This window comes from Ruditapes philippinarum, unplaced genomic scaffold (assembly GCF_026571515.1).
Source record: "Ruditapes philippinarum isolate M1 unplaced genomic scaffold, ASM2657151v2 ctg707_1_1_1_1, whole genome shotgun sequence".
NCBI classification, from domain to species: domain Eukaryota; kingdom Metazoa; phylum Mollusca; class Bivalvia; order Venerida; family Veneridae; genus Ruditapes; species Ruditapes philippinarum.
Window position 1 is genome coordinate 48,472 of NW_026853675.1, and position 15,599 is coordinate 64,070.

Sequence of the window (15,599 nt, forward strand, 5' to 3'; positions counted from 1 at the left end):
GAGGGGGACTCCGCCCCCTTCAAAACCCCCCTATCAGAAGGGGCACATCCCCTTCTGGCAACCCCCTGATGTATCTTTTGGATGGAGGGCGGCGCCGAAAAAGTGCTTCAATTTTTAAGCAACATTTCTCAAACGAAAAACTTTATGTTTGGGGTCCAAAATAGGACATTTTTTCACTATTTGAGGCCTTAAAAAGGGGGGGGGGGGTCGAAAGTGCGTTGTTTCGCGTATATATGTGGTAAAGGGTTAAGCAGAATTCAATATTTAACATGGACTGGAACAATTTTGTAAGTTTAACGTATGCCTTTAAGTAATATGTATGTTTGTTTTTAATCATTATGCTTTAACGTATGTTATATTTTGAAATTTATTTACTTTCAGTCAGAGAAAGATAACAAGATTGTTCATCATCATAGTAAAATGTATCCCTTAATTTAAATTTCTCGATCTGAAATCATTATGAGAATATATGCAGATTATATCGGTATTTTTGTTATATTTTCTGGGAGACTATACTTTGTATGTTGGTTTTCGTCAATAAGAGAATTACAAATGATTCCGCATACCATATCTAAATCACATATTAAATAATAAAATCAGCATTTACAGTGTATATAACACATCGAACACGTGGCATAAAGGGACATAAGAAATATTTTATTTTCTACATGTGGATGCTAGATATTACGTTCACACGAGATAGTATTTCATGACAATGCGATAACTATCATGTGCCCACGCAACAGCAATTCCGTGGACACGGGATAGGTATTACGTGGCTAACCAAGCTGTCACGTGCGCACATAAGATCTATCGCGAGGCCAAGTAATAGCTATCGCGTGCGCACGTAGTAAATAAAAGATTTCCTATGTCCTCCTAATGCAACCCTCCGTCAAGATATCATAAATGAAAAATAACGAACATACATGTTTTTAATATCTTTTATTAATCTATACCAACCATGGATTTCCAGTGTAAATAAATAAATAAATAGCTTAACAAATGACATATAAATCTAAGTAAATGAAATCACGTAATAACTACTTGTCATATGCCATAATGATAAAAGCGACATGAAAAAGCTATGATAAATATCTTAAATGCATTGGATACATTTATATTATGGCTCGTAAAGAACCTTTTAATTTTGGGATATAATGCATGCTAAGAATGAAATAGAGAATATTTCGTTATGATAGGTAACTTTATCTGTCAAATTGTTATGGATTTTCACTACGTCTCTGAGACTTTAATGAAATAATAATAATAATAATAAAACATACATATGAACACAACAGATATTACTAAAATCATGTCCAACTATACAGTGAAACATTAAGTAAGTAAACCGGAAAATTCTACACATAAAACGGATGTCATCAATTTAAAGCAACATATAAATAAATAAAAATACTTTAAAGCAATAGGTGACTGATAAAATTTGGCAGCGCTGTACATCATAACAAAAAAGTAATTATATGTATTAACATATAGCACAAAATTTAGTATCAAATGTGGGACACATCTCCAACAGTTACATTGGGAAAAAAAAGAAACACTCAAAGCTATATTCAACACACATACTAAAACATCTTTTGCATGGATTTCAAATATATGTACAATTTAAACAATGTGTTCAACACTTCTAAAAATGTACAGATCAAAACATTACACATATACAAGTTTCTTACTGCTTTTTTATCTCCTTTTTGTTATATGCAATTTGTAAGTGACAAACTGTCGATCGAAATTGTTTCTTGTTGACATAAAACACTTTAATAAAACCAGAATCTTTACTTCTTTCTCAATGATGTTATCTTCTGTTTATTTTATCTTTGCAATTTTAAAGCTGCTCTTATATTCCCTGGGAAATTTATATTCCAATAAACATAACTTTCGTTTCAGTTTAAACCTTTACAAGGTATTTGTCAATAAAATATTTTGTTTATGCAGGAGTAGTATTTGCAAAATGTGTATGATCCGACACAGGCAATGGTGTTGATAATGATATCGTTGTTGATGATTGTGTTAAAGGAGGTACTGATGATGACGATGATGATGATGATGATGTTGTTGATGATGATGAGATCACATTAATATTTCTCGATGACGTTATATCTTCGAGAGTATTTATTGAAGATATGGTTCTCTTAGTTTGTTCAAAAGAGAGGCCTTTGGTCACAACAGTACTTGCTGATAAAACTTGAAATTCCTCCGCAACTGTCGGTACCTTTCGTTCACAAAACCATCCGTCATATCCTGTTTGGCATTCACACTTGAAGCTGCAATTTACCGGAACACACGATCCATTCATACAGAAAAGTTTTCCCAGTGAGCAAGGTTCAGCACAATCCGTTTTTGCACGTGTTTCTCGAGCTACTCTTATATGAGCATGCCTTTTTAAATCACTATAAATACTGGAATACAGGCTTGCCGCAAATGTACTTGTAAATAAAAGTCCGAAATGTAATAAAACTCGCATAATAAAGGGTTTCATTTTGTTTAGAGTCAGTAAACTTCTTTAAATTGTTCGCTACAATTGTAGATTTATATATAAAAAATACAATCCTTATTCGTGGAATGAAACCATGTCATTCTTTTTTCACGTATGTTTGCTTTATTTTACCTTGTATTATATATTCATCAATGACAGTTCAGAAATACCAGTTAAACATTACTGACGAACCGTTAACGGAGATTCAGTTGTACTTGCGGATGTTAATATGATACGTAAAACAACGTTAACGCTCCCGATGCATTATATATCTACGCAACACACCTTTATCGTAACGTAAGATGTGATCAAGCGTGAAGTTATTTTCTATTTTTAAGTTGTTTTTCACTAACATTAATCTGACATTTGATGGATTTGTAACAGCGATTTTTTTTTTGATTTTTTTTTAAAGAGAAAAGAAAAAAAAGAAGAAAAAAAATCCACTTCATTCATGTTCAGGGCGTTCTGTATTGCTGTTAAATTCACCCACGTAAGAGGCGTTATATGTTGTGAATATGTTTAAAATAGTATGTTAAAAATCACATTCTTGATATTTCGTTGACAACTTATAATAATCTTTTATCGTTGCCAGTATGAACCGGAAAACTTACTGCGGGAGGAAGGCTCTAACAAAGTTTTTGGTTTTAATAAAATCTTTCACGGGCTTAGTATGTTTCTTTTGACAGCTGTTGACACGGAGAAGGAAATATTTCTTGTAGCAAACATTTGTGTCTTAAATAATCTGACCATTTTAAATAATGTTAAATGAGTTTCTCGATTATCTTTTTTTAATCATATTTCCGTGAACTGGAAATTTTTTTTTTATTTATGCTTAACTTGTTGTCTAGACCAAGATATGAGGAAATGTAGACATTGACAAAAACTGCACTGTGCTTTTATAATTTATAATATTATTTGATAGACATGATCGTTTCATTTTGACTCATTTTGAATCAGATTCTAAATCTTATAAATGATGTAATGTAAGTGAAATCTACAAAGACCACATTTTCGTATATCGCATGACATGTGACAACATTATCTAACATTTTAAAAATACGAAATCTGAATGACACTCAGCACCGCAAACCCGCAAATATTTGTATACCCATCTATAACCGAAAATCTACTTTTTGCAACAATAATGACATCGAAGATGAATATCACTTTGTACTGATTTGCTCTTTGTATGATTCTCTTAGGAAACAGTGTATATTCAACTATTTTGCAAGAAACCCTAGTATGTTTAAATTTTTAGAATTGCTAAATTCAGAAAGGAAGTCAGTGTTAACAAAACTAGCTATATATTGTAAAAAAAAAAACGTTTATTCATTAAATGCCGGGTAATGATAATTAAGGCCACTTGTTTGTATTGCTTAAAGTAACATGAGGATTGTATATAATATATGTGTTGTATTACACTCTCACTAGTTTATTTCAATTACTGATATGCGTTTACCATTATCATATTCATGCATGTATATATTTGTTGTATATGAAGATGAGCTGAATATGCTTAATTCAAAATAAATTATATGTTCTGTTCTGTTTTACAAAACAGCTTTGTAATGTGTATTAGGAATGTGTACGCGGATAATAAACAACGCATTTTTATTTTACAGATCTAATTTAAAATTGTATAATAATTTATTTAGTGTGCTACATATCCAAGCGAGAGAAGAACGCATTTCTTTTATGAAACAATTTTTTTTCTTACTAAAAATACTTTTTTTTTCTAAAAAATAAAAATAGATATCTTAAACCTGCCCGACACAATATGAATATAAATTTTAAATTTTAATTAATATTAACCGTATTATTTGTTTTGAATAAAAGCAGTAAAGTGATGTGATTTGTTGAGTGTGATTTGAATTTAACGAAATTTGTTTGTTGTTGTTAATTTTGTTTCAAAGAAGTAATTGTATTAATTCTTAACATATCATACTGAGTACAATTGTGCATTGATAAATGTGTGTAGATATATATAGTGTTTACCTAAGCATGTATTTTATACTATGTGATTTGTACAACGAGTTGTAGCTCTTTTACACGTTATTTTGCAGTAAATATTATCTTTTTTTGTCTAGTATTGGAAAACCCGAACTCAGTTGACCCCAAAGTGTAGTAAGAGACTTCTTTAGACAGAAAATTTACTGACTGATTAGGTGGGCAATAGTTAAGACATCACGATAATCAATACGAATTTATTGTCTATTGATTGGTTAAATTCTCATTACCTTTATTAAACAGAAACATGTATATATCTGTAGCTACCGATAGAGCAAATATGGCTGACTATAATTAATGTGTCAGCCATATTTCACTCTTATATGAATAGTATGCATATTCGTTATTGATGCCTATGTAACAATGAATATAACAAGAGCTGTCACAGGAGACAGCGAAGCTCGACTAATAAAATACTGGAAGCAGTATGAAAGACAAAACTATGAAAGAAAAATCAATTATGTATAATTATGTATTCAGTTATAGTAAAAAAATAACATTTTTAACATTAATTCGAAGACAAAGGGGAATAATTCTGAAAAATAGACACACTAGAGTTATGAACCTTGTCACACAACATGTGTGTAATGATAAGAAATATATACTCTAATAAATAAAAAAAAAAAAAAAAAAAAAAAAGAAAAAAAAAAAACAGAAAAAAAAACTAATAAAAACATTATTCCTAAACCATAAAAATAAATTCCATCTGTAAGATTCACAACATTCTCTGTCTTAAAATATCTACATATAAAAGAATAGTTACCTACAGTAAAATAAAAAATGTCTATGTTTTAAAAGCAGGCTTTGGCTGTAAACTTAGTCATACATGGATTAACAAAAACGTTACGCATTTTTTCCACATCAGATAATTTGTCAAATTATTAACAATTGTTCTGGCAGATTCAAAAAGGTCTTCCCTGAATTGTGTATAGAGTGGACAGTGTAACATAACATGTATCTCATCACAGTTAAAACAAGTTCTTTCATGTATTGACAGATTTTCATACCTCCCCGTTTCCAATCTTATCGGTGCAATACAGCATCTAAATAATGCCATAGCTCTTCGATAATGAAAAGGTAAATGTTGTTTTACATAAGTTTCAGCTTCAAAAACATTCTTGAACATTCTATATGTTCTTAGCTTATTTCTACCATTTCCTGATATTGATGACACACGCTCTAATGATTGTTTTCATTTATTAACTTCTACATCAATTTTTTTTCCTCAATATTTGTTACAATTGCTTTAGTATTCACTTGATTTGTATTAAAATAAATGTGGTCTTTAAAATCAGTACTCTGTAACAATGCCGTAATTCGAAAAATACTATTCTTACACTTAATACTAGCTACTGATCTTGATCAATTAAAGACTTTTTTTATTCAATCTTGAGTCATGCATATTTAACAGTCTACAGTGTTGTCTTATAACAGCGTCCCATTGCTGAACTATCAGTGGCTTCCAGCCCATCTCACCTTGGACTGCTGAATTTGGGGTGTCTTTACCTACCCCTAAAATAACACATTGCCCTATTATGGATAGCATTTATGGATAGCATTTATACACGAGTATGACTTATCTCCCCATATCGGGGCTGGATAGCTAATAACAGGCCTGACAATGGAATCATAAAGTTTTGTAAAGGTAGAGAACTGAAAGTCACCAAAAGTTTTACATTTGGAAATAATAAGACCAAGTGCTCTTCCTGCAGAGAGAGCTACATTCAGCAAAATTCAAAAAAAAAAAAAATAACGCCAAGATACTTATAACTACTCGTATGTGCAACAGGTATCATTGTCGAACCTATACTATAAACATGATTTGTTCAGACACAACTATTTGTATTAAAATGAACTACATTTGACTTATCACCGTTAACACTCATTTTATTATAAATACACCAGACACTGAGAATGTCAAGCAAACTTTGTAAATCCCTATCAGATTCAGCAATAAGCACAACATCGTCTGCATATAGTAAAATACTGATGAAATCATCATTGAATTTAGCTCCTATATAACCGTAACTAAGTCATTGATATAAAAATTAAATAAAATTCGCGACAAAGGACAGCCTTGTTTAAGACCACATTTGACTTCAAACCAACGATAATCAAAACCATTTAGTCTTACGCAACATTTTACATCTGCGACATAACCGCATGAAAAAGTTTGCCTTGTAGTCCACATTTTTCTATTTTCGTCCACAACAAAGGTCTTGAGATAAAATCATATGCTTTTCTGTAAATGTACTTTTTTTAAAAACGTTTTCTTGTTTCTATAATATTGGTCAATGTTTGTACATGGTCAATTGTCCTTTTACCTTTTATAAACCCATTCTGCTCATCATGAAGAATTTCATTTAAAATACACCATTTATTGATACGTCCATTTAATACACTGCAGTAAATTTTATAAATGGAAGGAGCAAAAGTGATACCTCTGTATGATAGAGGGTCTCTAGGGTCAGATGTTGATGATTTTTGAAACTGGTGTTATAATTCCTTTGGACCAGGCAGATGGTACATTTCCTGTCTTTATAACAGTAATTGAAAACGTTTACAAGCGTATAAAGGGCCGAATTATTTTTTAAAAGTTCTGCAGGTATATTGTCAAAACCTGGCGATTTACCCGATTTAGCTCGTAAAATTGCTTGATAAGTTTCCGCAATTGATATATTTTCGTCATCAATATCCATCCCATTGATATTGGCATCTATAAATGGCATTACAAACGAGGAGTAATTTTCATTATTTGTGTTCAAGAGACCAGAATAGTCATGTGCCCATTTATCTAAAACTTGACTGGCATTTTTGTTAATGGAACCATCAAGCCTTACTACTTCAAAAGGTCTCTTATTCATTCTTTCATTTCCAATTTCTATCTTTCCAATTTCTTTCCAAAAATCATTTGGGTTCTTATCAATAAGATCATCAATGTTATTTTGGGCCTGAGATACATACTAGCTTCTCTTAGTCGGTTGGACACAACGGTCAAAAAGCCTTCTCTTTTCAACATATTGTTGTTGATTTTTTTTCTTTTCATGTGAAGTAGATTTCAACCACGATTTTTCAGATTTACTCATATCAGACCACAAAACAGACAATTCATTAGTCCATCACGGTTTACTGGTTCGTTATTTTTTATTTGTGCGCCTGAATGTGTTGAATTTAACACATTTATGTTGTAACTTCTCTGTCATTTATGTATTAAATATTTCAACTAGATTTTCATACGCTAAATCAAGTTTTGTTTGAGAATTATTCACACCGTCTCAAGAAATAACCACTTCATTTAACTTTTGTACAACAACATTTCCTGATAAAAAAAATCATCATTGATAATTTTATTTAATGTAATGTTTCCATCCATACAAACATCATCATATGATTCTTTACTAATGTTTAATGACAGTTTCCACCAAAAAAATGAATGATCAGGTTTTACAATGTTCGAACTAATGTTAGAGACAATTCCGGTGTCAGACATTAAATCTGTTGTTTTAATAACTTCAAAATTATTAAACTTATTCAAATTTTCATATGGGATTAGACAAAAATCTACACATGATGCTCCTTGTGGACCAATAAATATAAAATCATTTTTAATTGAATTTCTTAAATTTAAAATGCAATAATTTATATCAACTAAACAATCAGTTAAAACATTACCATAACTGTTAAGAGTAAAATCTAAAACATCTCGTTCTTGGATATCATCAATCCCTGGTATATAGTCAAGGTTATCTGAACAACGACTGTTAAAATACCCACAAATATACATGAGAGACATATCACGCTGATAAGTGTGTACTTGACACATTATATTTTCATAAAAATCATACACATCAATTTGCCTTGCAGAATTTTGGGGAGGTAAACAACAAACATACATGTATATACCTATCTTAACCGTAACATTCTTTTTGTGCCCCCACTTTAGTGGCGGGCAATATAGATTTACCCTTGTCCGTCCGTCCGTCCTTCCGTCCGTCCGTCCGTTCACATTTGTGTCGCATGTAACTCAAAAAGTATTTGACCTAGAGTCATGAAACTTTACAGGAATGTTGATCAGCATGTGTAGTTGTGCACCTTGGTATTTTCGTCTGGATGAATTAGTATTTTTAGAGTTGTTGCCCTTGACTTAGTAAAAATTTGCAATTTTCAACCTGTGTCGCATGTAACTCAAAAAGTATTTGACCTAGAGTCATGAAACTTTACAGGAATGTTGATCAACATGTGTAGTTGTGCACCTGGGTATTTTCGTCTGGATATTTTTAGTATTTTCAGAGTTATTGCCCTTTGACTTAGTAAAATTTTGCAATTTTCAACTTTGTGTCCGGCATGTAACTCAAAAAGTTTTTGACCTAGAGTCATGAAAACTTTACAGGAATGTTGATCAACATGTGTAGTTGTGCACCAGGTATTTTCGATATCTATATATATTTAGTATTTTCAGAGTTATTGCCCTTGACTTAGTAAAATTTTGCAATTTTTCAACTTGTGTCGCATGTAACTCAAAAAGTATTTGACCTAGAGTCATGAAACTTTACAGGAATGTTGATCAGCATGTGTAGTTGTGCACCAGGTATTTTCATGTGTATATATATTTAGTATTTTCAGAGTTATTGCCCTTGACTTAGTAAAATTTTGCAATTTTCAACTTGTGTTGCATGTAACTCAAAAAGTATTTGACCTAGAGTCATGAAACTTTACTGGAATGTTGATCAAGTTGTGCACCTGGGTTTTTTCGTCTGCATTTTTGTTAGTATTTTCAGAGTTATTGCCCTTGACTTAGTAAAATTTTGCAATTTTCAACTTGTGTTGCATGTAACTCAAAAAGTATTTGACCTAGAGTCATGAAATTTTACTGGAATGTTGATCAGCATGTGTAGTTGTGCACCTGGGTTTTTTTCGTCTGCATTTTTGTTAGTATTTTCAGAGTTATTGCCCTTGACTTAGTAAAATTTTGCAATTTTCAACTTGTGTCGCATGTAACTCAAAAAGTATTTGACCTAGAGTCATAAAACTTTACAGAAATGTTTATCAGCATGTTTAGTTGTGCACCTGGATATTTTCGTCTGGGTATTTTTAGTATTTTCAGAGTTATTGCCCTTGACTTAGTAAATTAGTAAAATTTTGCAATTTTCAACTTGTGTCGCATGTAACTCAAAAAGTATTTGACCTAGAGTCATGAAACTTCACAGGAATATTGCTCAGCAAGTGCAGTTGTGCACCAGGTATTTTCGTCTGGATTTATTTAGTATTTTTAAAGTTATTGCCCTCGACTTAGAAAATGTTTGCAATTTTCAACTTGTGTCGCAAGTTACTCAAAAAGGATCTGACATAGAGTCATTAAACCTTATAGGCAGGTTGCTCAGCATATTTAGATTTGCACCTGGGGTTTCGCTTGTGGATTTATCCAGTATTTGTAGAGTTATTTCCCTTGACTAGTAAAAAGATTGACAGAACGGTGGCGCGGTGGGGGCACCCGTGTCCTATGGACACAATTCTAGTTTACATTCTAATGTCAACCATAAAATTCCCTCAAAATCATTATCTAAAATTTCACAATTAAAATCTGTTACAATGGAATTCTTTATAAGAAAGCCAATCCCACCTGAGCCGGTTTTACATTTCTTATGAAGATTTTGTTCTATTCTGACCAAACCAATTACTAGTATAGCCATCAATACATAATTATGTTTTCATTATTTTTAAATGAGTCTCAGCCACGCCAATGATATCACAATTACAGAAATTTATACAAGTTTCTCTTAATTTATAACTAGCTGATGCTTTATTAATGTTCCAGTCTCTAATATTCCAAAAGCTGCATGCTTACTCCTAGTGTTTCCTACTATGTCCTTGTGCTTGTCTGCAGTCATTGCCATTAGCTTCCCTGTATGAGTTTTGTTGTCTTTTAAAAGAATGCCTTTTGTTATTATCATGTCCGTTGTTCTGACGATTGTTATGGCTACCTCTTTCATTTCTTTTATTATAATATGTTTTTTCATTGTATCTGTTGTTTCGTTCACTTTCACCATTCCTATCATGGCTGTTTCTGTCAATATCCCTCACACTATCACGATGAGATTTCACAGTGACTCTAGAACCACGTATTTCAAGATTTTGCCACTTTTCATACTATCAATGATTTTTTTAAAGGTTGTTTGCATGTGTTCTTTCCTCTTTACTCTGGTCACCATGAATGTACACTTTAGCATATTGACTATGATTTCTAAGAAAACTCTTTACCTTCTTAACTTCACTTATACTTCATGCAACATATAATTATTTCAACATAGACTAATGTACATTTGGTCCTTTTTATAATATTTATATAATATTTCTTTTTCTGTTTTGTTTCTATAAACATGCTTTAATAAAGAACAGTTTCAATATTTATGATCCTTTTATGAAATATTACTTTGTTTTATTTTATCTTTTATCCTTAAAGATAATTTTTCAAACTCCGCGCACCGGTTACGCTACGGCCAGTAACCCCTGTCTTCAACAACCAATCTCCACACAGTGATCTCCCCTTAATTCTTCGGCGTAGATCTCTGCCACCAAGGTCCCAATATATCAGAATTTCTGATATATTATATTTTTTCAAAAATTGTTAAATTTACTGCTTTTATCTATCAGTTAAGTTTTTTCTCATTGATTAAACAATGTTAATGGATAAATAAATAAATAATATGAATATTTAGAAATAATTTTAAAAAAATATATGAGAATATTTTCTACCGAGACAATATTTTGATATTTTATATTTTTTAGCTTTTGAATTTATTTTTCGTTATTTGTATACTTTTGATAATTTTTTGATAAACTATATCGATCGTAGGCACTAAAAGTTAAAAATAAAACAGAAAGAGAAAAATGACGTTAGATTTTCTTTGTAACGGTCGATATTTACATTTGAATTTCGACGTTACGTCATGTGACTTTCATCATCATGTGACGTCTTTGAAGGCAGTGATTACAATTCTGCCAAGGGAGGTAATCACTGTGAGGAGTTTGTTCAACAACTCACGTGATGATGGTTATTATCACATTATTGTGTAAAGACGGCGGATACGCCAATAAAATCGTTGAACAATTGTTTTAAATGTAATAAACAACGACATTATAACTTGAGCTCTAGTGTCAAACCTGTCGATATGATTGATAAAAAATCATTTTTGTTAAGTATAGAATCGAAATTATTTATTACTTGAATGATTTCCCATTCGAGAGGGCCATTGTTTTGGGATATTAAAATATGATATACATGATCAACAAGGAAAGGCGGCGTTCAATGAACGCAACCCCCACACGATCTAGCAACAAGAGCCAGTGGCAAGGAGCCCAGGAGGTCCTCAAACAAAACCAGGTCAGGGCACAAGGCAGAGCATGGGCAGGGGTATATGTTATTCAAGGCCATCGATCAAACAATGTTGTACTAAATTATTTCTTTTCAAAACAAATGTTTAAGAAGTAAACCTGACATGAAATGTGAAAGCAAACAACTTCATTTTGGCTTAAATAGTTTTGTGTTGTGATTTTTGTTAAATGTCATGAATAAGCAAAGATTTTATTTGGCATTTTTTAAAGGGAAATTTAAATCTTTTAAATTTTTGACCCCGGGAGTTTTTTAAAATTTCCCTGTTTTCTATTCCGGAATTTTAAAACCCAAAATTATTAAAGAATAAACTTTTAAATGTCTTGTTTTCCCCATCATTTTCTTTTTCGGGGATTTTTTGGGGGTCATTTTACGTGAAAATTTAATGTTTTTAGGTTTTTACTGACATGTTGATGCATTTAAACGCAAATTTACATATACGTATATAATTAACACACTTAAATGACTATTAAACAAGTAAAGTAAACAATATCGCGCATAAGAAACAAATTGATATACTAGGCAATTAGCAGAAAACGTGACGAAAAATAAGTTGGTCGTAAAAAGAATGTAAGTCATGTTCAGCTGTTATCTGAAAAAGGAATTATGAATTGTCTAGGCATTTGTTACAAATTTATCAAAAGTATCAAATTTTAGCATATTATTTTAACGAACGTTATTCATAAGTCTATTTTGGATTTAGTTTCAATGGATCTCAGCTAAGAGTACTTTAAAGATTAGATACTATTATATGGTGTAGCGATGAATTATTACTCCTTTTGTATCACTTTCTTATCAAATTTCTTTACTTTTCTTCTGCATATTTACATTTTAATTACTATTATCATTTGTGATCGAATGAAATGCATGCAAGAAAAGCTTAACGAAAAACTGTTCATAAGAGAAAATGGAAAATGAAAAAAGAAATGCAAAATGTGGTTTAAGCGGTATCAGTCTCAACACAAAACATTTTAGAAAGAAAGATAATATCTGTCATACGTCTTGGTTTGGAATGGGTCAACCGTCCTGAGCGTAACTGCCTATTGGGCGGTAACTAGGCTTGCCAGAATGATGTAATATGTCCACGAGTGGCAGGACCACAAGTTAAAATACAAATGTATAACAACTGGTGTTGACGACGACGACGACGACGAGTAAAATATAAAAACATTTTTATTCTATTTCATGCATTTATGCGTTTTAGTAATTTTGACCACGAGTGAAAATAGAAAAGCTGGTGTTCACGAATGAAATATATTTCAATGTTATATGTAAAACAAATAAATTTTCTTTTTATTTCATGCTTTATAAGTGATTTTAAGATTTTAGTATTTTTTACTGATTTTGCGGCGTAGCCTCATCACATCATGACGTCACATCATCAAATTTGAGATATAGTTCTATTAAATTTCTCTAATTTTGTTACATTTTAACGTCATGTATGATGACATCGACTTTCTTTACCAAAAGAAACAAAATTTACGTATGAAAGCGTTTATTATTGCCTGTTATTCCATTTAGTTATGATATTCTTTTCATCCGCATTCAGATATAGTCCAGCTAGAGTAAAAAATATATTGTATAAATTTCACAAGTGGTTTATGAGAATATTATCGTCTGATATATTACAGTAAAACACTAGAAATCACGAACTTATGTTCAGTTGACTAATGACGGAGAGTATTTTTGACAAAATTTCCATTTATTGATATACCCCCCCCCCCCCCCCCCCCCCCCATCGCCCCTCTCAGCATTGAAATTGTATTTCGATGTTTTCATCAGTTCGTTATCCACTGAAAAACATGTGATAAATATTCTTTTTATTTTCTATTTTACCTATTGATTGATGCATTCGCAGTATTTACATTTTTCTTCTTTATATTGCTTTGACAATTTTTTCACAAAAATAACCGGTAAAGCCTTCCGCACAAATACACGAGAAACCTGGGCACGAATTCACACATGTACCTCCATTCTTGCAAACGTTTTGAAGAATCGTACATTCTTTTGCACAATCAGTGCTACTCTTTGCTTTCTTGTCTTTTCCAGTTTTGTTTAAGTTATTCAAAAAATTTGAATTTTTAAGCTTTTCGAAAAACAAATGTACATCTTTTGCAGCCAGCACTTTATTCCCAGATACATCATTTAATTTAGATTTATCGTCAATTGTTTGATAAGCACTGTGTACATTAGAATTATTTTTTATTTCAAGGTCATTAGTTCTTTGGGTTACTGACAATGTTATCTGCTTTTGATGTGTTGGTATGCTAGTCGTGCTTTTTGTTGCATTACTGGAATGTGGCGGAGTACTCCAGAAAGCTTCATTCATGTCTCTCATATCTATTGTTGTTGTTGCTGTTGCTGTTGTTGTTAATGATGATGTAGACAATGCCAGTGGTGCCAAACTTTTAGTTATTTGAAACAGTGATGTCAAAGGAAAAGTATTAGTTTGTTGGGACGTTACCCTCCATATTTCATTTTGAATCGTTGACATCGATAGTGTAGTCATTTGAAATTGTATTGGGGGTTGTATTACCTCCTCTGTCTGTTTAGTTAAATTTCGAGATGAGACATGTGGAATTTGCTGGGTATTTATTATTGCTAATGATGGTGTGGTACTTAACAATTCTTGAGTCGTTTGTTCCGTTGTATCAATTTCTGCTTGTCGTAAGGTACTCGTCGTCTTGTGTTGAGTTGTAGATTTTGTTATATTTGCATTATTCTTTGATGAGTTTTCTGAATACTGTGTTGTGTCTGGTATAATCCCCTGCGATGTTGGTTTTTTAGTTGTTGCAGTTTCGTCTTTTGACACCTTTTCCGATAATTGTTTTACATTTTTAAACAAGCGTAAAATTCAACAGCCTTTTGCATTGTCAGCTTTTTGTATTTGTTATGTGCTTTCAAGTAAGGTCTCGCTGTACTCGTTACTTTACCAGTGAAATCTATGTTTATTCCTTTACGTTTTAAAATTGAAAGCAATACTTCCTGTTCTCTGCTCAAATCTGTTGTTTTTACTTTTGGTTTAGATTGAGCATTCTGATTAATTAACGTTTGTCGTTGTATGTCTGTTATGTGTAGCTGATGTTGTCGCGGCTTTTCTAATAAAGTCGGTCGTCTCCCACTCCCGGAGAATTTGTTATTTAACATAAATGTTGTTAGTGTTTTAAGCTCTCCCTTAATGTCTACATGTAAATCCCTCTCACTTAGCATCCTTTCATTTCTAGAATGTACATTTGAAATTGTCTTCCATGATCGAATTTTCGAATCAGCAACATTTCGGTGATGACTTTTATGTAGAAACATATCTATATAATCATCCAATACAGGTGGAAGGAAATTGTGGTGTTGACTGTAAGTTTTAAATACTTGATTTTCGTTATGTTCTACATTATGTCTAGAATTTCCGCCAAAGAATTCTGTTAGTACATCTGCATGTAATAATTGTCCAACACAAGATGTTAAACACATTATAACATTAATACAATACAATGAGCTGGTTAACTCCATGGTTTTGTTTCAACAAATATGAAGTCCTAGTTTTAAGAGAAACCAAATTATTTAGTTTTAAGTAATATAAATGGTAAATCCCGTGACAAAGCTAATGTATTGTTCACACAATAGCACGACAAAACATTCAGAATTGATGTTTCATACTCGACGCAAATTAATCTGGTGTTATTAATGTCATAACAGTAAGTACAAGATATT

At 31.7% G+C, this 15,599-nt stretch overlaps 2 protein-coding genes across 2 annotated transcripts; both read right to left on the reverse strand.

Moving 5' to 3' along the window:
* Positions 1-1,945: 1,945 nt before the first annotated feature.
* LOC132737505 (uncharacterized) lies at positions 1,946-2,482 on the reverse strand. The gene has a single exon (XM_060724801.1). It carries the CDS (start codon positions 2,480-2,482, stop codon positions 1,946-1,948), a length of 537 nt encoding a protein of 178 aa, XP_060580784.1.
* A 7,866-nt stretch (positions 2,483-10,348) lies between these two features.
* On the reverse strand, positions 10,349-15,359 carry LOC132737506 (GATA zinc finger domain-containing protein 14-like). The gene is made up of 3 exons (XM_060724802.1): positions 15,258-15,359; positions 13,999-14,703; positions 10,349-10,648 (listed from the first exon to the last, which is right to left on the reverse strand). Exons 1-3 carry the CDS (start codon positions 15,357-15,359, stop codon positions 10,349-10,351), a joined length of 1,107 nt encoding a protein of 368 aa, XP_060580785.1.
* Positions 15,360-15,599: the final 240 nt, after the last annotated feature.

Coding starts and splice junctions, on each gene's coding strand:
- LOC132737505 (XM_060724801.1), bottom strand. CDS start 2,482: ATGCGAGTTTTATTACATTTCGGACTTTTATTTACAAGTACATTTGCG.
- LOC132737506 (XM_060724802.1), bottom strand. CDS start 15,359: ATGTGTTTAACATCTTGTGTTGGACAATTATTACATGCAGATGTACTA. Junction 14,704..15,257: donor TAGAACATAACGAAAATCAA/GTATTTAAAACT, acceptor TTATCGGAAAAG/GTGTCAAAAGACGAAACTGC. Junction 10,649..13,998: donor AAGTGCTGGCTGCAAAAGAT/GTACATTTGTTT, acceptor AATCATTGATAG/TATGAAAAGTGGCAAAATCT.